The 23,444-nt window shown below is 40.7% G+C and overlaps 2 protein-coding genes across 2 annotated transcripts in view; both read left to right on the top strand.

Moving 5' to 3' along the window:
• Positions 1–1,236: 1,236 nt before the first annotated feature.
• erlin2 (ER lipid raft associated 2) lies at positions 1,237–19,779 on the top strand. The gene is made up of 12 exons (XM_050051572.1): positions 1,237–1,320; positions 2,754–2,861; positions 3,468–3,549; positions 5,314–5,360; positions 5,535–5,596; positions 6,646–6,771; positions 8,581–8,654; positions 10,848–10,906; positions 14,826–14,917; positions 15,007–15,096; positions 16,018–16,097; positions 16,207–19,779. Exons 2-12 carry the CDS (start codon positions 2,755–2,757, stop codon positions 16,384–16,386), a joined length of 999 nt encoding a protein of 332 aa, XP_049907529.1. The 5' UTR covers positions 1,237–1,320; position 2,754; the 3' UTR covers positions 16,387–19,779.
• Positions 19,780–22,394: 2,615 nt separating this feature from the next.
• ch25hl3 (cholesterol 25-hydroxylase like 3) overlaps positions 22,395–23,444 on the top strand; it is a 6,422-nt gene continuing 5,372 nt past the window's right edge. The window contains exon 1 of the mRNA XM_050051573.1: positions 22,395–23,070. Within this exon, the coding sequence (XP_049907530.1) occupies positions 22,631–23,070 (440 nt within the window). The 5' untranslated portion in view covers positions 22,395–22,630. The remainder of the gene's footprint in view (positions 23,071–23,444) is intronic.

The raw sequence follows: 23,444 nt of genomic DNA, 5'->3' as shown, positions 1-23,444 counted from the left end.
TTTCTACCGGTTTTTTTCCCCGTTAAAGGGGTTTTTTTGGGGAGTTTTTCCTTATCCGCTGCGAGGGTCATAAGGACAGAGGGATGTCGTATGCTGTAAAGCCCTGTGAGGCAAATTGTGATTTGTGATATTGGGCTTTATAAATAAAATTGAATTGAATTGAAAATTGAAATTGAACCAATTTGCAGGTGGGCTGTGAACAACTTCAAGGAGTGTTGGAAAAAGGGCAGAACAGGAAGATATGACAGCCACATTTCAGTGTTGCTACTGGGTGAAACTAACTTGAGCAAAGTGTGGTCTTTAATATTAATTTTGGGGCCTTTTTTCCTATTTGAATGGGGACATTGTAGGCCTTTATTAGACAGAAGCAGCAGAGAGATGACAGGAAATGAGGAAGAGAGTGATTCAACTAAGATCTCCAGCTGGACTCGAATCAGTGACAGTGCTGTTCATGGTAGTGTCTTAACCTCCAAGCGACAGGGCTGCCCCAAGAGTGTCCTCAACCCTGCTGAATAAAGTATGCTGTGTTCTTTTTGTGGGAAGAACAAAAATTGTGCATGTTGCTTCTATTATGACAGAAGACTATTGGATGACTTCACACTTAAAAAATCCCTGTGTACAGGGCCCCAGCTGGCCTCTGGCCCTAAGCAGCTGCTTTGTATATGTGCAGGGACACATCTAATTTGGTCTACTTGTTTTTTAGCCAAGTCACTGTATGAGTTTTTTCTGTTTCACTCATAGCTGGTACAGCACTCACAACAAACAGGCCCAACCCTGCCCTTACAAAGTGTTGTGTTTGTATTGTAATACCTATTTTGAACGTCTTAAACCTTGCCCCTGACAAATACTTCCTGTATTATAAATAGATAAATGAATAAAAATGATAAGTAATAACAACATGGCCTGACTAAAATTTAACAGTTAAAAGGGACAACAAAACTGAAACAAACCAACCCACTCTTGAAACTGACTGAAACTAAACTCAATTGATTGGTTTCTTTCCTGATTCCTGAAACATTGGGCAGTGTAAACTGGCTAGGTCTTAATTGTCCATCTTGTTTAATTTAAATAAACAAGTCAACCATATTTGCTGCTGTTTACCGCAGCAGCTGCTCGGCACACCGTGACCAACAGGGGGCCACACTGCTTCGACCCACTGCAGTACTGTATGCGAACAACAGAAGCTGTTAGTCCACCGTCCACGAGGGGGCGCTAATGAAACAAGTTGGATTCCAAACGGTCCAACTCTAGTGGAGAAGAAGAAGCTAGCAGGTGCCTGCTTCTTATCTGTTGTGAGTGTCCTCTCGGATGAAATTACAGGTAAGACCTGCCGAGCAACGAAAACATGTGTTACCGTCTGTTAAACAGAGTCTACGGTATCCCCTGACTTGTTCAATATGTCAATAAACCCTAAAAGGGAGATACGGCGTGTTGATATCGTTTTGCTAACTTGTAACGTTAGCAAAGGTTAATCAATGTTTGGTGCTGTCTGTTGCTCTGACGCCAGCACTGAGGTGAACCTTCATTGTAATATCTCTATCGTTAGGTAACGTTAACTTTCAGTATCGTAAAACCGGTCTGCGACTGGTAAAGGCTTCTCTTTTGCAGGCAGCAATGTAGTAACTTACATTATGCTATCACAGCTAGCTCCGAAGCCTCGATACCAAAGTCCGTTCAAATATGTGGACATTTTAAGTTGACTTCCTAATTAGTCAGACGTACCTGTCATAATGTGATGACTTTATGACTGTATACAGATCTTTAGATCCATACCTGCCATTCGGCATACGTGTGTAACCCCGGACTTTGAGTGTATTTTGATAAAGTGTCATCTTTGAACACTTGAAACTGCTTTAAGGTTGTAGTCGTTTTCCGTGAAGCAGGGCAAGTGTGTTCACCACCTCTCGAAAACTTAAGAGTTATTCAGACAGGTTCAGTTTGGTCGATGATTTATATTCTTAAATTGCTAGAAGACCCTCACTTATCGTACTGTTTTAACACTTTGCCACGGTACTGTGAAGTTACCAGATTTCTGAGTGACCACTTCCTTCCGGTCTGTACGTGCGTATCTTTCTTAAACTGTCAGGGCATACATTTCCTGTTGCAAATAAATTGATTATAAGGAAAAATTTCACTTAAATGTATCTTTGTTAATTTGAATTTAGAGTAGCGTCACAAGAAATATGACTTGCATCAAAAGATCGTAAATGTGTGTGTAATTGGATCAGACATACAAAGGGAAGTTGTGTAAACACTTGTCAGAGTCCTCTGTTGACCCAGAGGTGTCACCAGATTGTGTCTCTGCAAATCCTTACACACCAAAGCTAAGACAGCACCTCATCCAACTCTCTCAGCTTACAGGAGCTAATATAAACGTTATCATGACTGAATGCACATACTGTTGTTGTAGATGGTACTAACATAGTTATTTATGTATGAACAGAGGTTATAGTGCTTTTACACTATAGCCTCAATCCTCTTAAAGTGTGACAAGGTCACTGAGTCCCAGCTGATGCCCCACTAAGCCTGAGCTGAGAGGAGATAAACCAGTGAGCAAGAGGCCAACCCCAATGTGTTACTACAGTATGACACAAGCTGCTGACTGAGTGCAGGTCATGACTGGGTGGATAGACAGAGTTTAATAGGACTTGTAGTTGGGAGCATTTGATTGTAATTAAGGAAAGACATTGTGGAAACACCTTCTGTTCCCATCTGCTCATTTTCCCATGCTGTCTCCCTTGTCTGCCTGCCAGGATGGCACAGTGGGGTGCCATATTCTCAATAATCGCCGCTCTTGGAGGAGCAGCGCTCTTGGCCTCCGTGCACAAGATTGATGAAGGACACACTGGAGTTTACTACAGGTGAGACAACGGCACACGTTGTTTTTTTATTTTTTTTGTCCGAGACTTAACTGTTACTGCACTGTTGTTAAACAGCGACTATAAAAGAAGAGCATCTGCTTCAAAGGTGTTTGCCACATGCAACTTAGCTATTAAACATTTACTACAATAAATACCTTGGCATCACGATTGCCAAAAAGCCAGCTGTTGTTCTGGGCCTCCGTACCTTCTTATGTGAGGAGTAGTTACTTGCACAGACATGCAGTTAATATCAGTTTTCATCACAGACAAGATATGATCAGATATTGCTCTTCATTGGAACTCTTTAAACAAATGATTGAGCTGCCACTAAGACTGTGAACTCTTATGAGTCATGATAGTGTCATCCAAGGATAAAGCTTTATTCATATATCTTGAATGTTAAAAACTGAGTGGCCTGAGTATGTGGACAGTAAGGAAGGAATATTTGCATTTGCTGTCAGCAGTAGCATAAAAGACAATGAAAGCACCTGAGTCCTAACCGCTTCAGTTGACTAAAATACAACTGCTCCTCTCACAAATAAGTCCAGGAGATTGTTCTATTTTAAGGTTAACGACAAACTGCGTCTGTGTGTGTGTGTAATGCAGGGGAGGGGCTCTCCTGACCACCACTAGCAGCCCTGGTTTCCATCTTATGCTTCCATTTATAACCACCTACAAGTCTGTTCAGGTGAGTCAAGCAAAGTCAACTTTTATTTAAAGCCTAAAATCCCAACTCACTAACATTCTGTACAGCATATGACATATGTACAGAAATACCCAGAGTAGATTTCCACTTTTTTAATGTATGTGTGTGTGTGTGTGTGTGTGTGTGTGACCAAGTTTGAAGTTTAAAATGAATATTAATGATAATATATTATAACTAAAGGTATACCATATAGGATTGTCAGGTATTGTTTATAAACCAGCTCGTCAGCAAAAGTTAAAGTCAACCCTAGATTCACTCTCTCGCTTTATTTACATTTTCTCAGCGCTATGTCTCTTGGGTTCCTGCTGCTTACTGTCTGGCACCTGGTCGCTACCTTTTTACAAAGCCCTGACCTCACCCGAGCGCTGTGGGGGTACAAGCCCATAAATGTCCCAAACACAGTAAATAAGAAAAAATTAAGAAAATACAGTCAGAGGGCAGCTTCTCTGCTGAACAGTATGCCGCTAAACACTTTTAGTGGATCATAAGAGGTGATTGAGAAGGATTTCTTTTGTATGAGTCCATTCATTTTCTTTGAGGAAAATCCTGCATAGTATATCTTTAATATATTTATAATTCCTATCTCAATAATGTGAACTGATGGACAGCCTACAGATTGAACTAAATCCTTACCATTAGGAGGGATGCTACATAAAGACATAGAATGGGACTCCCTCTCATGTGTCAGACATGCACTGTATGTAGATATAAAATGGTGTATATACTGTACATATACAACATGTATTGGATGCGTGTTTTATCTGTTTCATTTGTGGCTGATTGTAATATGCAGATGTTTTTACTCTTACTTGTTGTTATTTAACATGGTTGTGTAAGTACAATTCTGAAAGGAAAAGAAAATTATAGGCATATATTTTTAGTCCTCTCTACTCAAAACCCTTCTGAAAAGTCTGATGTATTAATTTCATATTGGGTACGTTACCAACAATACATTTTCACAGTTGCTAATTCAAAATTTATGCACAGATGCTTGTGCCCAGTATCATTTACACAGTGAGCATGTGATAGTTTTGGGCAGGACTGTTTGCAGGGCGATGGCAGCCCACCTGGTAGGGCGTGCGCCTCATGTAATCTGAGTCCTCAGCAGTGAGCTAGGTTCGAGTCTGACTTGCGGCCCTTTGCTGCATGTTGTCATGGATGTTGTTTCTCCAAACAGTTTCCAAAGAAAGGTCTATGAGAAGCCTTGGTTGAAAATTGAGTGTATTCTAGTCATGTGACTTTGTGAACCTGATCTACATTGAATTGTGGGAAATAAGGAATAAGACACCAGTCTACCAATGGAGGTCATAGCTGATTGTTGATGCAGGATGATGGAAGTTTAAATATCTTGAAATGTGCGTAAACCTCTGTCTTTATAAATATCTCCTCGTCTATAAGTACACCCCGTGAACTTTAAGGATGAACCCATGAACCAGCACGACAGCCCTGTAATACATTTGTGAAGGTTGTAACGTTGAGCTTGTGCTGACACATTGTGTCATAGAGATGCTGATTGACCTCTTAGTGGTGATGCAAAGCTTTCCCTGGTACTGACCAGGACTTCCTGTGACTGCACTCTTCCTGTATGTACAACTAAGATCCGTGATTTTTCCATTTGACATATTGAATTGTCTGATTTCATTCTTTGTTGATGGATTTACTCCCAACTCTAACCCTGTGTGTCTGGTAGCTTTATAATGATGAAAAAAATAAATTAAAGATGAATCTTTGTTTTTTGCCTCCCAGACGACGCTGCAGACAGATGAGGTAAAGAATGTACCATGCGGCACAAGGTGGGTTTGCTGTTTTGATTGGCTTAAGTAGTATCAGATGTGGTCTCGGACTTACTACAGTGAGCATTCTTCAGCACACATCTCAACTACTCCCATCACCCAGACTGAAAATACACGTGTTTTGGATAAAAGTACCTGTCAGATCATTCATGTTATGTATTTGCTTTCTTTCAGTGGGGGGGTGATGATTTACTTTGACCGCATAGAAGTGGTGAACTACCTCGTTCCATCAGCAGGTAAGCTCAGTGTTCAACAGGCCAAAACCATCAAACAATGTATTTATGCTAAACTCCCTGATCATTTCTTTTTAATCTGAAGATAGCCCAGCACTGACAGACACATTAGGCCCTGATAAGACAAAGAGGTGCACCGTGCTGACTTTTTTTGGATCAGACAGAGTGCTTTTCAGAGTATGCTAGACAGCCACCAAATCACCCGTCCTTACCTTAACCGCTGTTTTGCCGTGGTGTAAACTCACAGATCTGTACCCTAAAATCTGCATTACAAATGGACAGGCAGAAGGCACTTGCTCTGGCTCTAACTGAAAGTGAGAGGCAGTTCCCAAATTGCACGTTGGTCACACAAACAGAGATCTGCGTGGGTACATGAGACTCTCAGACAGAGGAGAAAACACAGGAGCCAGGAGCTTTGCCTGGATGATGATGGCCGGTTCAAGGTTTATTTTAGGATGATGAGTTGGCGACAGTTTGACAATCTGCTGTCAATCGTCAGGTCTAATTAGGGTTAGTAAAATGTTAGAAGGTAGTTGAGGTGACGGTTTGTTCAGATATGTCTTGCAGCTTGCCTAGGGCGATGCTGAAAGTGAGCTGAAATTAGCTTCACACAAACCATGTACACTTCTACTTGTTGCCATCACCACCACAGAAGGCCTATCTCAGTTCATCTAATTGGAATGGGGAAAAACGGGCGATTTTGAAGCTCTGAGTTGAAGTTTTTTCAAGCCGAGGGTTTTCGGGCACACTTTCAAAAACATGAGACGCATAGAGTGGAAAAACACGAGGCGCTCAGCAGCGCAAAAGCAGCAATAAAAACGCTTCACTCTCATCGAAAATCATTTAAAAAAGTCACCCCAGGTTGCTTAAATTCAGGTTTTAAGGAAACTTAAATGCACTCTGTCTGCTTGGGGCCTTAGACATTCTTTTGTTGCAGCTGGCTCGAGCAGAGCCACGTGTGTGTGTGTGTGTGTGTGTGTGTGTGTGTGTGTGTGTGTGTGTGTTTGCTCTTTATTTCTGAATTAATTGAGCACCGATTTCCCTCTCTGCAGTGTACGACATAGTGAGGAACTTCACAGCAGACTACGACAAAGCTTTGATATTTAACAAGGTTCACCATGAGCTCAACCAGTTCTGCAGTGTTCACTCATTGCAGGAGGTCTACATCGGCTTGTTTGGTAAGTGCTGTGGACCAGGGGTTTAATTTAATTACTCATTTGAAACACCTCCTCAGCTTTTGTAATGGTAAATCTCTATAAAGAGCATGTAGTCAGCCCACAGCTGAGAGCTCAAAACATCCTAGATGTTTATGGCTCGTCTCATTAGGTGGCCAGTGCCATGTTACACATAACAACTGCTCTGGATATGGACTTAGTGTTAGTGGTCTCATTCACTTTGCTAAAGTGAGTCCTGCTGTTGAGGGAAGTTTGCCCACAGGGCTCTTTGCCAGAAAGGATTTTTTTGGTTAAGGTTAGGGGAAAAAAAGTTGTGGTTTTGATCAGATGAATAGAAAGCCCTCCTTTCAAAGTTCTCCCATATGTGTGAGCCCACACTTGTGAATGTTACAACCTTTTCGCCTAACCAAAGGCCAAAAAGTAAACACAACCATGGCTTATTGATGAGACAGTGTCATGCATCATCATTATGAGGTTTAAAAACGTGTGTTACAGTAAATTCAAGTGAGTCATGTTCAGATACTGAAAGTGTGTCGGTTTTTCAGTTCAAGAACTTAATTTCGTTATTTAAACATCCAGTGTGTAAGATTTGGGGAGATTTAGTGGCATTTAGCGGTGAGGATCGCAGATTGCAGTCAGCTGAAACTTCTCCAGATTGGAATTCCTTCAGTGTTGATTTTTCAGGAGGTTTTTACTGGGAACCAAATTATCTGCAGAGGTATCTTCCTCTCCAGAACAAATGGACCAGGTCATTTAAACCAGTAAAAACACTGAATAAAGCAGTTTTATGTTAGGGATCAGTGTTTCTTTGGCGCTGTTTGGCTTGTCAGAGACAGGCCACTAGCCCAGCACCTGCTGATCTGTGCTCACCCTTTTTTCTGCTAACTTAAGATTCAGACATTCAGTGGGTTATCCGCAGAGGTCCCCTCCTCTCTAAACCAAACGGACCTGGTGATATAAACCAGTAAAAATACTGAATAAAGCAGTTTTACATTAAAAATATCTGTGTTTTTCCACCACTCTCGTCATGGAAGGGCTGCTAACTATATTGATAGACACTAAATTGCAAATGTTCCAGACTACATCCAGTGTTTGGTTCCTTTGTTCTGGGCAACTGTAGAAACATGGTGGTGCAACATGGCAGTCTCCATAGATGAGGACCCGCTCCTTATGTAGATATAAACTGCTCATTCTAAGGTAACGAAACAGCTCTTATTTTCAGGTGATTCTACACTTAGAGAAAACGTACTTTTTATACCATAAGCCGTTTCTGCCAATAATGCCCCCTAAATTCTTCACATTGGACCTTTTAGTTAGTTTTTTAGTCTCAGTCCGGAGTTATCTTGACCCTGAAGAAATGCTCCTGTTTTTACTTTCTTGCGTTTGAATGAAAGCAGACCACTTCCTGAAGAAGGTAATATTAATAACGATCCCAGTACTGATATGGTTTGTATTTCTAAGCAGTTATTTCCCGATACCAGTTTGTTAACTGATACTGACATTGTAAACTGCTTTGGCAGAGGTAACTTGACTGAGGAGACTCCGTCATTATTAGTTTTGTTCTCTGCATTGTCTCTGTAGCCTACATTTGTTTTATCTGAAGTCCCCTCATGAAATGTATCTGTCCTCTGGGTGCTGCATTATCTGAAACACACCTTTCAGGTGTGGATTTTATGTATGACCTTGAGTCAGATCTGACATAATCTATTTGCAGAGACAATGAAATTAAACTAAACTACTTCTACTGAGTTTTTAAAAAATTCTTCACAGCTCACCCACCTGCCTCATGTCTCTCGTACTTTATCCCCACAGACCAAATCGACGAAAACCTGAAGTTGACACTACAGGAGGATCTAACAAATATGGCACCTGGACTTATCATACAGGTATGGCAAGATCACCAGGAAGCAGCAGTAAGGACAAAGTTTGTCAAGTCAACAGCTGAGATGAAAACTACCTGACTGACAAAAGCAGAGATGTCAAAGTTAAGCTCATGTGGTTGGTGTAGTTTAATGATGACTTAAGGAAGGACCTACCTTAAATCCCTCAGCCCTGTTCTATGAGCTGTTGTTAGGTCATGTAGTTTGTATAGGACCATTTTGACAGAGAAGAGAGAGACTGGTTATGACATGAAACAAAGCTCCCTGGCCAGACTCAAACAAGGGACATGCTTTTCATGATGATGATTGGTTAAACCCTGGGCCACTCAGGTTCCCTGGATTGTTTTTGACATTTGATGCATACTATTATTCCTTTGCAAAACTGATTGATGGAACTCACTGGACTGGACAGAATCACTTCACTACTACTGAGTGCTGACTCAATGAATCAAGCAGGGCCAAATTTTGGTACCTGAGCGTGCATCTTGGTGAGAGAGTACCTTTGAATATAGGGAGAGCCAGACTTCGTCACCCCTGCACCTTGTTTCAGTCACAGTGAGTCAGGGCGATGGTGTGACCAAAGCAGTTGCAGTTTGATTCTTCTCTTCAAAACCTGATGCGGTAAACTATTAATATTTGTAATGGGAAATGCAAAACTGGCCACGCAACATGTCTTACCTGAGGAAGCACCTGGTCAGACACATTTTGTTTTGAGTCTAAAATGTACATATACATTGGACTTTCTAGTCTTCTGACCACTCAAATCGCTTTTACACTGCGTGCCACATTCACACATACCAGTTAAACATTCATATGCACTCACACACTGATGGCACAGCAGGAGCAAGTTGGGGCTCAGTATCTTGCCCAAGGATACTTTGACATCCAGACTGAAGGAGGCAGGGATAAAACCACCAATCCTCCTAGACAACCTACTCTACCTCCTGAGCCACAGCCGCCCATTATGTACAGTACAGACAGCCTGTTCAGATATACAGTAGTGAGGTAAAACTATTGCACATTTTCTATTTATTTTCAATTATATTTTTATTGTATTACTATTTTATTTATGTTTATAAAAGAACACAGAACATGAAAGACAATGCATATATGTATCTGTCAGGACCTTTGCCTTGCTCTGATGCATGATAACTGCACCTAGGTAGGTGGCTGCTGGCTGGTTTTACCACAGTTTATCACTCAGCTGCACATGGCTCCATACCATGATAATATTTATTTCTAGAACACAAAAATTTCTTGTGAAAACGCAAAAGTATCTCTCCTCTTTTTCTACCCATCCATTTTTTTTTCTCCCCCACGTCCACTTAGGGACTTCGTATATAGGCTAAACTTGTAAACATGTATGTTCAGAATAAATTGTGAACAGTACTCGTCCCTAGTTCTCTGGCCATTGTTCAGGTGTATTCTGGGAAATATTGTCACATACTTAGTTGTCATTATTCGTGATAAAATCCAGATATACTGGATTGACGGGGTATTGCTTGCATTTTGTGGTGTTTAACTTAACTAAGAAGATTATGTTTCCACCTTTGTCACCTTGTTTAAATGAGACTTTGAAAAAGGACATCTGGACTCAGACTGGATTGCTGTACAGAACTGTAGTACTGAAGTTGTAAATGGTAATGTCAACCTAATGAAGCACTGTGTACAGAGTCCCTGATGACAGAAGTCTTTATATTGATGTTCACAGCCTATATAACCTGCCCCTCTGCTGGAGAGTTTATAATAACAGCAGCACAAGACATTGTTTTGTCCCAAGAGTTTGATAAAGGACAACATTATGACAGACTGTAAAAGGAGACTGAGTGGTTTTCCCCCCGTGTTGAATCCATCCCCCTCCTCATCCACAAAGAAACAAACATTTCACTCTTGAGTGTTAAACGCTCCACTGGGCTTTAATACTCTGGCCTAATGTTTCCTGTAAATCTCTAGAAACAGTTAAAATAATATTCGCAGTTCTTTCTGGGAAACCAATAATCCTGCAGTTCAGAGGGCCTTTAAACAAAGGGTCTGTGTCTCAGGGCTCCTCTAAAACTGTCGTTGTTGATAATCACTCTGGTGGTGAAAACCTCTTTTCAGAATCATGTTGCTGTTTAAACTCCTGCTGTCTTTACTTGCCTGCTTCAGAGTTCACTGTGTCTTTCTCTGTCTTTGTTTGTCTGTCTCACTGGTCCACAGGCAGTCCGTGTCACAAAACCAGTTATCCCAGAGAGCATTCGCAGGAACTACGAGCTTATGTGAGTTTTCTTTTTTTCTGTGCCCACAAAGGAATGTTTCCTGACCCCTGAGGACTGTTATGTAATCATTTTCCCTCCCAAGTGGATGGACCTGATCCATCCAACTCCCCCTGCCAAGTCCTGTAACTCCGCTGTTTCATGTCAGTCTGTGAGCATCTTACTCAAGCGTCATGAATCAGCAGCATGTGCTTAGTCACAGCGGCTTTGATACAGAGGAAATTGAGGATTTACAGTAAAGTTGTCGTGAGGTTCATGGAGACACTGTGAGACATCAGGCACTATGGAAAGTCTACAAGTCAGACGAAATGTCAGATAAAGGACAGAATTTTGAAATTGGTCTAATTTGTTTCGTACAGATGTGTTGATGTCATGGTTCAGTTGTCATGGGCGTCGTATAGTAGATAAGGGCCCTGCTTCACAGGAGGTTCTTTCAGCTCTACTGCAAGTCAACAGTATAACTTCCCTCCAACTGTAGAAAAGCAAAGCATTAACAGGGTCTGTCTTGCACAAATACACACTGTGCCTTCCAAGGAAAAGTGGACCATTCACTAAGACCTGTCCCCCATAGTTAGTTGTTACACCTCACACAACACGCATACTGTTTAAAAATGATAACAATGCAGATTTACCACCAGAATTCTTTGTAATTTCCTTGTGCTTTTTTTTATTTTCATTTACGATTTTGGCTTTTTATGAAAACAAGAAAATTGGGATAAAATGATTATTGTGCCGCATTCCATTTTAAAGTGGTGCTCTCAGTGTTGCCAACTTAACAATTTTCTCGTTATATTTAGCGACTTTTGAGACCCTCTGGTGAATTTATTTTTAAATTCCACTGCAATGGCTGCTTACATCTCATTTAAAATGGCATCACTCAAATATGCCAATTAGCAGAAGAAGACAAAAACAGACTGAAAGGCACGTCAGCCCCCCCCGCAGCATTCAGGCAGTGTCCCACTGCAGATTCAGACCATGCCAAAGAAATAAGTAATGTTATAGAGTGTTAATGGCTGTGGGTATGTAACCACATTCACATGCACTGTACGTCGTAGTGAATACTGAATAAAAGCATGTGGTCCGCTACAATGTGCCTTCATGTGTGCATTTTGGTTTGTTTAGGGTTTCCCACACATTCATTTATTTGTGGCGGCCCACCACAACATCAGGATTTGTCGCCACATTTTTCTTTTCTATTTTTGGAGCCGGCCTGTTCATTTTGATGATTTAGAGCAACAACAACACACATTACTACTCAAATGGAACACAAGTAAAATACTCTGTTTTTTACTGGCACTCACCTCACTGTGAAAAGTGAAGCCAAATGTGTAAACATAAGCTCGCTCTGTCCCCTAAGAGTGCTGAAACTCTCCCTCTTCCTGTTGAGCAACTGTCAGTATCGGTGATCAATCAGCAAGAGTTATTGTCAAGTCATGAACTGAGACCAGAGGGAATTTAAAAATAACTTGCAGTCGCCCTGAGATTCCTCTGTCATCACTTCCTGTAGACATGCCACCAATTAGCCGTTTTCCAAAAATTATTGCACAATATTTTTGACTTTCTGTTACTTTCACAATTTCCCTGAAGTTACTCATACGTTCATTATCGTTTTCAATAGCTGTCTGTTTAGTGTTATTAAATGTTCATTTATTAAATGAATACAAGCTGGGAAAATGTGTGTGAAACAATCCATGTTTTCACACGCATGGATGTAAACAGAAAGAGAAACTTGACTGGTGTATGGAGGTATATAAGCAGGGGGTGGTAATTCTACTTGGCAGCAAAGGGTCTTATTGTTGTAGACTGTGTCATCATTCCTGGTGATTATTTGTACCAGTTACTCACCAACTTAATTGCTGTGGTCAGAGGAGGCAGTGATATCACCTTAACCTTATCTGACTTCCACAGGCAGCAACACGAGCAGTCAGACAATCACAGAAGTTCCCACCAGTTCTTCATGTGAAGAATCTTATTTTTATATATTTGTCCTGCAAAACAACATTAGATTTTCTTTTTTCAGAGCTACATCTTGACTTAAATTTGATCTACTGCTGTTACTGTAGTTGCTGACAAATGCCACTTTAATAAGCAGAGGACAGAAAGGCTTTTGTTGAGCTTACTTTCTGTTTCCCTTTCTAATAAATTTGTATAAACTCAGTTTTGTTTTTACAGCGTGGGAGACAGTCAGAGTATTTGTGTGGCTTATACATCCGGAAGCCAGTAATATAAACAGGTCTCAGCAGATAAAAAATGATCATAGGGGAGATGGTACAGACTATGGAAACAAGCCCCAAGTTGTTAAAGAAACACAATTTTCTTTTAAACCAGCAGTAATGTTGTTTTAATTTGAAAAGATCACTTGAGAGATGAGCGAACTTTAGACCTAGATTGATGTTGTTAATTTAGATGTCTTTCAATGAGGCAAGGCATGAAGAGAAAGATGCAAAGCCAAGATTCAGTGCGAAGGCAGAGCATTTTGGTTCAAGTGTCCATAATGGCACAGGGTTCAGATGCTGCATGGGGAGTGTGGGACTCAAAGTTCTTTTGAGGTTTTGGGCCCAGTTCCCATGTCTGCTCTCAGAGTCAGAATTTCCCAAAAGTTAGCCAGAGCTGTCTCATGGACTTTTTGGGCACCTTGATCCACACTTAAAGTAAATCTGCAAGTTTGCCTTTTTTTTGTTGTAATGTTAAAATTATGGCAGAAATCACATATAGCAGTAAACACCATGTCTGGTTCTTTATTATATGAAGTCCTGATCATTACCAAAGAAATGCTTCTGTCCAGGTCATACCTATGATGTCATTTCAATTCTGTGAGAGTGCAGCACTTGAAACATGCTGTGTTCATCTCATATGGAAATAACTATCATTACCAGTTTCTGACCATCCCATGAATACATGCACGTCAGCATCCAAGTCATAATTACAAATTATTCCTCAGATTTTCCTCAGGCTCTGATATGTCCACCTTTGTGCCTTAAAAAGCAAAAATACCCCTCATGTCAGCTTGAGTCCAAGGTTATTAAACTCAAATTTAATCCTCATAGTACCATCTGTCCAATCATACAGTGTCTTGAGCTGTTGACATGAATGCTAACAAGTCATAAACATGAGAATTTTTCCATCACTGCTCTTCCAACCTACATGACATGAAGGCAGCATGATTGCAAAGCTCTGATTTGTGCAGGTGGTCCAGGAATTTTAATTAAAGACTGTCACAGTCATCCTAAAATGCCAATTGGGTTTCTAAGTATGCATGGCAAATATACTGTATGTTAAAGGCTCTGCACGCCCACACAGGTCTTTTAGTTGTTGTGGTTAATTAAACCTCTGCATGTTGAAGTTGGGAGGAATTATTCTGGAAATGATGTCACCGTACTAAGAAGAGAGTTCCCACTGTCAAGTAATTAAAGTTGAATGATGCAGGTTAAACAGCAGCAACCCAGCAGGAAAGTTTAAGTAAAGCAAACCCTCAGCTGTGTCTGGAAAAGTTCCAGAACTCGTGGCTGATCAAAGACATTTACAAAGAGTGGCTTGTTAAAGATCCACATGACATCCATATGGCCCAGTGCAGAGCCCGCAGGAAATCATTTAAGTTCACGCCGAGGGCAAAGAAACTTTGACAAGCCATGCAGCTGGAGCATCACACAGGACAGCACTCGGCATGTCGATAGTAATAAACCATGATCCGTGTCTCAAGCTTTGCTATGTTGCGTCCTTGAATTTGAAGGAGAAATGGCCTTATAAGTCCTTGAATTTGATGATTTAGAAGGTGTGGGGATCATGATTTCAATCAAGTCTGCTCTGTATATGCACAATCCTGAGAGGTATAATCAGTGAAAACAGGGAAAATGTCTCTCTCTGTCTGTCTGTCTGTGTGCGTGTGTGTATTTTAACGTTAAGTGTATGTTTATGTTTGCAGGGAGAGTGAGAAGACGAAGCTGCTGATCTCTCAACAGACACAGAAGGTTGTGGAGAAGGAGGCAGAAACAGAAAGGATCAAAGCTGTCATCGGTGAGGCAGACAAAAAGGAAACAGTCAGGGAGAAGTGTGTTATAACACACTGCAGGCTGACAATATGAATATACTTCTGTGTTTTATAGAGGCTGAGAAAGTGGCACAAGTGGCAGAGATCAAGTTTGGACAGAAAGTCATGGAGAAGGAAACAGAGAAAAAGATCTCTCAGATTGAAGGTTTGTATCTAAGTACTTACACCCTCTGCTGAAGCTAAAGTACCAGTACAACAATGTGAAAGTGCTACAATACAAGAGCAAGTTATCATTATTAGTTAACATCATTAGTTTCTTAATACCGATGGCAACTGGGAAAGAGTCAGGGGTTGTACAAAATAATGTGAACGCTACGTGAAAAGTTAGTGCCCCAACCAGACCCCATACAGCTTTTTTGTATGTAGGCACAAACCAACAAAGTTTAATCCTATCAAGCTTTTATGTCAAATCTTAATCTAGTAACTATTTTTGTCAGATAATTGTAGCGGAATAAAAGTGCAATATTTGCCTATCAGAATTTGGAAGTTAGTTCACATACCTCAAACCTGTACAGTACTTACATAAAGTACTTGACTAAATGTACTTGATCACATCCACCACTGTTTGTATCCTAGAAAGGCTCAGTCTTTGACTTCACATGTTATTACATGAATAATGGCTGCATGCTGTTTAGGTACACTAATTCCCGTCTCTGTGATGGACATGTCGGCTCTGTGATCAGGTCACTGGGTTATGAAAGAAAAGCTAACATCACTGTATGTTTCCTGTTAGGGCAAGTTGAAATATCCAATTTGTTATAAGAAAAAAAGCAAACATGCTCTGTGTTTGTGCTGAACACTAACAGAGTGGAGATGTGAGGTAGTGCATCAGAAGTCAGTGTGATTAGAGGCTAAAACTGCTGTGGTGATTTTCTAGAGATCACACAGTGATTTTCAGCAGCTGTGCTGTGTACAATGAGAAATGCTTATTTTGAGTATGGTTTGCTGTCTGAGTTTGGGACAAGCTGTTTAGATGGAACTCATGTTCACAGATTGCAGTATTTAGCTTGGACCTCTTTTACTAAACCGACCTGTTGCTGTGACTCCGTTTGTTTCTGACTCACAGACTCAGCTTTCCTGGCCCGGCAGAGAGCCAAGGCAGATGCAGAGTTCTATACATCACAGAAAGCTGCAGAGGCCAACAAGGTAAGGAGATGACACAAACACACATCCCACTTCAGCCTGGACAAACAGGGACTGGAAAGTCCAGACTGCTCTTTTGTCATTTATTTATACTCTGTTGCCTCTCTTGCAGCTGAAGTTAACACCTGAGTACCTGCAGCTAATGAAGTTCAAGGCCATCGCAGCCAACAGCAAAATCTACTTTGGGAACGACATACCCCAGATGTTTGTGGACTCTGGCTCTGCAGGGAGCTCTATGAAAGCCTCTGCAGCCATGGACATTGTTGCTGAGCAGATCCTGGACCTGGATTAGCAAGGGGAGTAGTGGGACCCAAAGGACCACCCTAGGGGTGGAGGACTGTCTGCTGGAGGACAGGAGCCTGGCCCACAGGCTGGCTGGCAGCTTCTCCCTCTGACCCAGAGAAGCTCCACTGACCAGGGCCTGTATTTCTCAAACAGTTCAGAATCACAGCTAGAAATCACAATGAAAGTTTGAAAGTAGAGCCCTATTCAGACGGGATTAGTATCACCAGGGGACCTCGTGATTTAAAAATGACCCTGCCACGTCTGTGGTTTTTGCGGCACATTCTCATGGGATGTCTGTATTTTACTGGAATTTACTAACATTATTCCCGGGAAATGTTACTCACAGTCATATGTAACTCCACTCTATACAACACATAAACACTACACAGCACTTCTAGCAGTGTCATAAAGTCTTAACCTCCTTTTTACCCATCTCATCATCTTCGAGATTTTGCTTTCCTGATGGATATGAGCTTGCTCTTTCTTTGAATGGGTCCATGCTATGTAGCTAAGCCTCATACACCCAAAATGCTGTCAAAACTTTCATTTCTAACTGCCAGTATACCCTTTATAATTCTCAACCCATGGGAATAGATAGGAAAAAGTTGCAATGTAAATAAAACTCCTTATTACGACCCCAAATACCAGAGACGCCGATTCGCACAGGACTAATATCATGGCCTCTGTATTTGGGGAAATATGTAAAAGATTCACAGGGAATTAAAATCACAGACAACTTCCACATTTATTAAAAATTACCAGAGGTACCCAGGTAATACTAGTCCTGTGCAAATAAGGCTTAGGGTGTAAAATTCTCCTACCTCAGAGCAGAGGACTGCTTGTAATCTGTCCTGATACAGAACAAGATTGTCTAGACTCAGTAAATTAGCTGGAAGAAAAACAAGATAAATGCTTTACTACTTTTGTGTTCATACTATTTGAAGGGATGATATTTGGTCAGTGGCAGCGAAATTATTGGTAATTCATCTTAATTAAAAGGACAGCTCATCCTCATAATCAAAAATAACATATTTTCCTCTTATCTGTAGTGCTGTTTATCCATCTGATTGTTTTGGTGTGAGCTGCCGATTGTTGGAGATATCAGCTGTACAGATGTCTGCCTTGTCTCCAATATAATGAAACTAGATGGCACTCGGCTTGTGGAGCTCAAAGTGCCAAAAATACTTTTGAAAAACTCAACAGCAATGTCTCTTTCCAGAAATCGTGACCCGGTTGCTCAAGATAATCCACAGACCTTGTTGTGAGCAGTTTTATGCAGGAACTATTTTCTTTCTACCAAACTACACCTGCCAACAGTATCACCGCGCAGAGGGAAGCGTGCATCTACTGCTAGCTCAACTAGCACCACTCAGCTAGCTAACATCACAGGCCTCTCATCCATGAGCTGATGCGTGCTTCCTTCTGTGCAGTGATTCGGTTGGGTGAACTGTTTCTTTGAGCTTTTCGGTGCGATGAACTCAGTCCCAGTTGTTCTTGTTGCATTACTTGGCCGTTGACTAATCTCTGTCCCTCTGTTACTGTTGTTGCCCATCGATGCCTGTCAAACTTTTAGTTCTCACACGGCACAAATTTAGCGTCGGCTAATTAAGCTAATGTTAGCTCTATAAGTTGGTGAAAACACAATCTCTTAATGACTTTATAATGTTTCCAGCCCACTTATTTTAAAATAAATAAATGAATGATGGCTATATGTTGTGCTAAAAGTCTGAGGCAGAAAGTCAGCTTCCTTAACAATTTATGATTCATGTGAAAGACACCAAAGTAAAGCTAGTTGTGACCAGGCTTCTTTTTACTATAACTTGTAACATCACTGAGTAATGTACTAATGCAGGTTACTACTGCAGGTAATAAGCTAGTTGGACATGCTAACAATTCCAGCTTCGTTAGCACAGATAAAAACAAAGTTTAATCCCTTCCTTGTGTTCTTGATTTTGAAAATGTGACACAAACAAAAAAGGCCGTTGTATCCCAGGTTAAAAGTCAGTCAAAAGACCTTTTAATCGAGTACCTGACATGTTTTACATTCCCAAACGTCCAAAGCAGGAAAGCTCTGCTAAATCCCAGAGGACATGGAATGACTTGACAAGTTTAAGAGAGTTGTTAAAATGTTGCTATATCTCTGCTGAAAAGAAGGACCAAATTCGTGTGGCTCTGTGGATGGAAGGCCGTGATTTCTTTTTCTGAACTGCTCGAAAAATACAGGCCCTGACCAGATATGTCACTGTAGAAAAAACACAGGGATGATGAATGTACTGTCTGGTAGCTGCTGCCTGTCAGATGTGATATCACCACTCCAATTGTTTTATGTTTTTGTAAAAGTTTCTTTCAAGCACAGGGGACCTGTTGAATATTAATTGAAGTTGTGCGACTGTTTGAAGTCGCACCACATTTTGCTGTATATGTAGCACTTTGTTTTTCTCACTGAATATTCAGTGGAGAAACTATATTGTTGCAACTGTTCATTTTTTCGACTATTAATATCTATTTTGCTTTAGGTGTTTTGTTCAAACATTGCTCAATTTGAAAAGTTTATGTTGCGTTATGACAAGAAAAACAGCTTTTGTACTCCAGTTTTCATACATGTGACATCAGCTTTTCTCAAAAGGTTATTTTCAGCTATTTTTGATGATTTAATATAACCATTCCATCTCATGTGTGAGAATTGTTTGTAGGAGTCAGTTTTACTGACTTTTTTTTTTAACAAACATCTTGGTTTGATAAGGACCAAAAAAATTAATTCTGTTTAATGTATGACTTCTGTGTTAGATGACTAAAGAAATTCTTTGTCTGAATGTTGACATAATGTTGACTTTGTTCCCCAGGATTGGGCAATTTTTTGAGTGGGATTGTTTCAACAGAGGAATATGTTGTTGCTCAGCATAGAATACGTGGGGATGAGTTAATAATCAAATGGTGACCACTTCAGATTAAAAACTGAATCATGCATCATGAGGTCTGAGAATTTGGCAGAAGGAGCATGTTTAGGCAGTAATTCCAGGAGCTTGACGTGATTTTCTTTTGTATTTTTGAACAGACAGAGCCACGGTGAGAAAATATTTCCGTCACCTGAAGCTACATGACGTATGTCCAAAAGTCAGTGTAACCTGACTCAACCTCCATTTCTAAATTCTTGTACAATCTGATTATATTGTGTGTGTTATCAGCACCAATCTGTTCTTGTTTTAAGTTGGTCCATTTAGCCGTAAAAGTAACTTCCAGTTAAATTCGAATCCCTCTGATTGATGGAGACTTACATTGACTTGAAAGGCGAAGGTTTTTTTTTTTTTTGGTTTTTTTTTTACTGATTTCAGTTGTGAATGTGCAATCACGGTGTTGTCACCTGACAATAAAGTACTGTGGCTTATTCTTTGAGAAGTCAGTGGCTTTACCATGAGTTTTTATTTACATTGCAAGAGTAAATAAAAAAAATGAAAACCTTGAAATTATGGATGCATAACATGTTAGGGTGGAGCAGAGGGCACAGGTTTGGGTAATTTTTATTTTACAGGGGTGATGATTCAGTCACAGATTGAAATTGAATCCATTTGTAATGATAAGGTCAACCAAAGGTCTGGGAATTTCCTTACTGACAACCACCAACACCTTCTTCATGAGCTGTTCCTCTGAACCAGACAATAATTAAAGCGAAATGGTTGTTTCTCAGGAAATGTTCAGGAAATGATGAAGAAATAAAGAACCAGTACAATGAAACATTGCCATTTTGACCCTCCAAACAGGCACCCTACTCCTACGTCATTTTTCATGACTTGTAATAAAAGATTCAAAACTTTTCCTCTTCAGTCTAAAGGCTTCGTTCTCCCAAATGTTGTTCATGAATTTTGAAAAATCTGAGTTAGTGAGCGCTTTGCCAGTGTAATTGATAATCCATCCACCTGTGTGGCATATCAAGATTCTGATTAAACAGAATGGTTATTACACAGGTGTGCCTTGAGATGGTCACAATAAAACAGCACTCTAAAATGTGCATATGTTACAAGTTTTTAAGGAAACGTGCCATTGACATGCCATTGTGCTGTTGCCCATGAATGGAATCTACATTTCATTACCATAAACCGTCTCCAAAGTTGTTTCCAAGAATTTGGCAGTACACGCAACCAGTTTAGTGAGCCAACCCAGGACCTCCACATCTGGCTTCTTCACCTGTAAGATCGTCTGAGACCAGTCCCTTGGATATGCATCCCTGAGATGGTTCCTTTGTGCAGAAATTCTTTGGTTGTGCAAAACTGTTGCATCAGTTGTTTGTGTGGTTGGTCTCAGACGATCTTGCAGGTGAAGACACTGGATGTTGAGGTCCTGAGCTAGCATGGTTACACATGGTGAGCAGTTGTAAAGCGGGTTGGATGTACTGCCAGTTTTGTGGAAACGACATTAGAGAGAGCTTATGGAATTGAAATGAACATTCAGTTCATGAGCAACAGCTGTAGTGGACATTCCTGCTGTCAGCATGCCAATGGCACGCTCCCTTAAAACTTGTAACATACGTGGCATTGTGTTGTGTGATCAAACTGCACATTTTAGAGCAGCCTTTTATTGTGACCATCCAAAGGCACACCTATGTAGTAATGATGCTTGTTGAGTGGCAAAAGTCTTACATCTTTCATTCCAACTTGTGAAAAATGGGAGCAAAAACAAAAGTGTTGCATTAATATTTTTGTTAAGTGCAAAACTAAGATGTGCAATAAGTTTTTTGGCCACTTGGGGGCTGCTTGAAAGAAGTTATGGACGCAACACTGACATATTATCATCTTCTAAGATGATATGAAAAACTTAGGAAACGATTTATCTACACACCAAGCAGTTACTGAGTGACATTAGCATTCTTTTGGAGTTGTGTTTGTGTCCACCTGTTGAATGTAAGTCCAATAGTTGCTCTTCTTTTGGCTCTATTTTTGTCTCGCCAGTTTAAATATCCCAAATCAAATCATTTATCATAGCCAGGAACTATATGAAATATGAATATTTATGGTGAACAGAGGGTCATGCTTTTTCAGAGAGGCTCAAGAAAGAGTAATGATTGTTTTTGTTTTTTGTTTTGTTTTTTTGCTAAAAATGGCTGCCTGCTGTGACCTGTGGGTAAAAATAAAAACTATAGGCCTACTATCAGAGCAGTGAGAGGGAATCAAATACAGTAAATTTGTGAGTTTGACAGCTAAACAATGAGCTTAAAATTCACTGTAAGGCTCCGTAAATCTAATTTAAATAATGACTGAAGATAATGCCCTATGCAAATTTAAATATCTGAATAATTCAGCTTAGGATCTAATTGATTTTAATGGCACAGTGATTCAGAAGTAATTCAGGCATTTGCAATGAGTCGTTTGATTTCACTTCATCAGTGCACTGAATATTTTATCTCCTTAAATGTTTATGTTTTATGTTTATTTTATTTAAGAAGGGACAGTGCACATTAATTAACATGACCACTTAAGTCACGTAAATGTGCCAGATTTAGCCATACAGGCTAATTTTCATAAATCTTGGTTTTATGAAGTGCAAAAATGAAAAGAAAACCTTTGACATGCTGCAACATTTCTTTTCTTCTTTTTTTTTTCATTTCATTCATATTCTGACAGTGTGAGAACTGCTCCTGTTTTGCTTTTGGATTCCCTTTTCCTAGAAAATCCCTCAGTTCAGAGAAAGATCTGCGCTATCTGCAGTCAGCAATGTAATCAGTCTCTGTGGGTCGGATCCTGATTAGACATCGCCATCACTGAATCAAGGTCTCCTGGTGCGACAGTCCTCTCCCAGAAAGCCCCTGCATTTCCAACAGCCAACTTTATGTCGGCGGCTTGAGTGCGTAAAAGTGAAAGCAGCCATCTCTCAGGGGGATTTACTTCACCTATCCAATTGCCACTTGCGTCTCACAAAAGAAAAGAAAGACAGTGATTTAGCTCTGAAAAGTTATGAATAGGGGGCTCCTCCTCCTCCACCCACCACCATGTGGTGGAGACAAACTTCCGCAGAAGCACGACAGGAACAAGCGGGGCTGCAGCCGAGGGAAACACCTAACTTACCTTTGTGTGGAAGAGAGATTATTTAGGATCGAGCCCTCTTAAGTGCAATCAAAGTGGAGACATGAGGATTTAGCTTGAAGGTGATAAAACATTTTCTTCAGAAATAAAAGTGATGTCTTCGTAAGGGTGATAGTGACCGCTGGGAGGACGCTACATACCCTAAAAGATGTAGGAGATTGTGAGGTGAGAGCCGTGATGAATGTGCTCTTCACAGAGCATGTAGAGGGATGTGCGCCTATCCTCCAAGGGCTGTGGGAGTCTGTGAGACCAGAGCAGAAAGAGATCCTGCTCTCGCCTTACCTGCCTGCGTCCTACGCCTTCTTGACGCACGTCCTGCTCTGCGCACCTTTCCTGGCGCTGGACGCGCTGGGAAGCGTCTGTCAGCGCGTCCGCTCGTGGAGGATCACGGCAGGCTCGGGTCCGCCGCCGTCGCTCCGGCGATGGTTTGACTGTTTTTGGAGGGTGCTGTACAGATACCTGACCACCGTCCTCCCCGCCACCGCGCTGTTTCACTTACTGAGGAGCCCCGTGTTACCGGAGCTGGCTCCATCCTGCTGGCAGCTCTTTGTGGAAGTCTTCGCATGTCTACTGCTTTTTGACACACTCTTCTTTATATGGCACTTCGTCATGCACAGGTAAGCATTTTGCACCAATGTCATGTTACATGTTTACTATGCCTAATATTTCAATATAGCCTATTCCCGTTTATTCAACTTTTTATCATTGATGCTGCTCTTGGAGTTTGGATCTTTTTCCATATAGGCTAGCTATTTATCATTGCTCTGGGTGTCCCTGGAGAGTTTTAGCTTAAAGCCATAGAGTTTAACCCTATGGGCCCTAGGCGTTTTTGGGGTATTTTTACTGCCTTTACTTTTAAGCTCATATCACAGTCATTATAAAGGCTACATACACATGCTATATCTTGTTTTTTTCAGGACAATGTGGGCTATCCAGATATGCCATCATTCCATGTCCTTCTGTGTGCCTGTATTTTATATTAATTTTTATA

Source organism: Epinephelus moara, chromosome 8 (genome assembly GCF_006386435.1).
Source record: "Epinephelus moara isolate mb chromosome 8, YSFRI_EMoa_1.0, whole genome shotgun sequence".
Taxonomy (NCBI): domain Eukaryota; kingdom Metazoa; phylum Chordata; class Actinopteri; order Perciformes; family Serranidae; genus Epinephelus; species Epinephelus moara.
The sequence above is the reverse complement of the archived record's forward strand: the minus strand, read 5'-3'. Positions and strand labels throughout refer to the sequence as shown.

Excerpts from the sequence above, each read along its gene's own strand:
- erlin2 (XM_050051572.1), top strand. The coding sequence starts at position 2,755 with ATGGCACAGTGGGGTGCCATATTCTCAATAATCGCCGCTCTTGGAGGA. Across the intron at positions 3,550-5,313 it reads CCACCTACAAGTCTGTTCAG|ACGACGCTGCAGACAGATGA; the intron begins GTGAGTCAAGCA and ends TTTGCCTCCCAG. Across the intron at positions 10,907-14,825 it reads CGCAGGAACTACGAGCTTAT|GGAGAGTGAGAAGACGAAGC; the intron begins GTGAGTTTTCTT and ends TTATGTTTGCAG.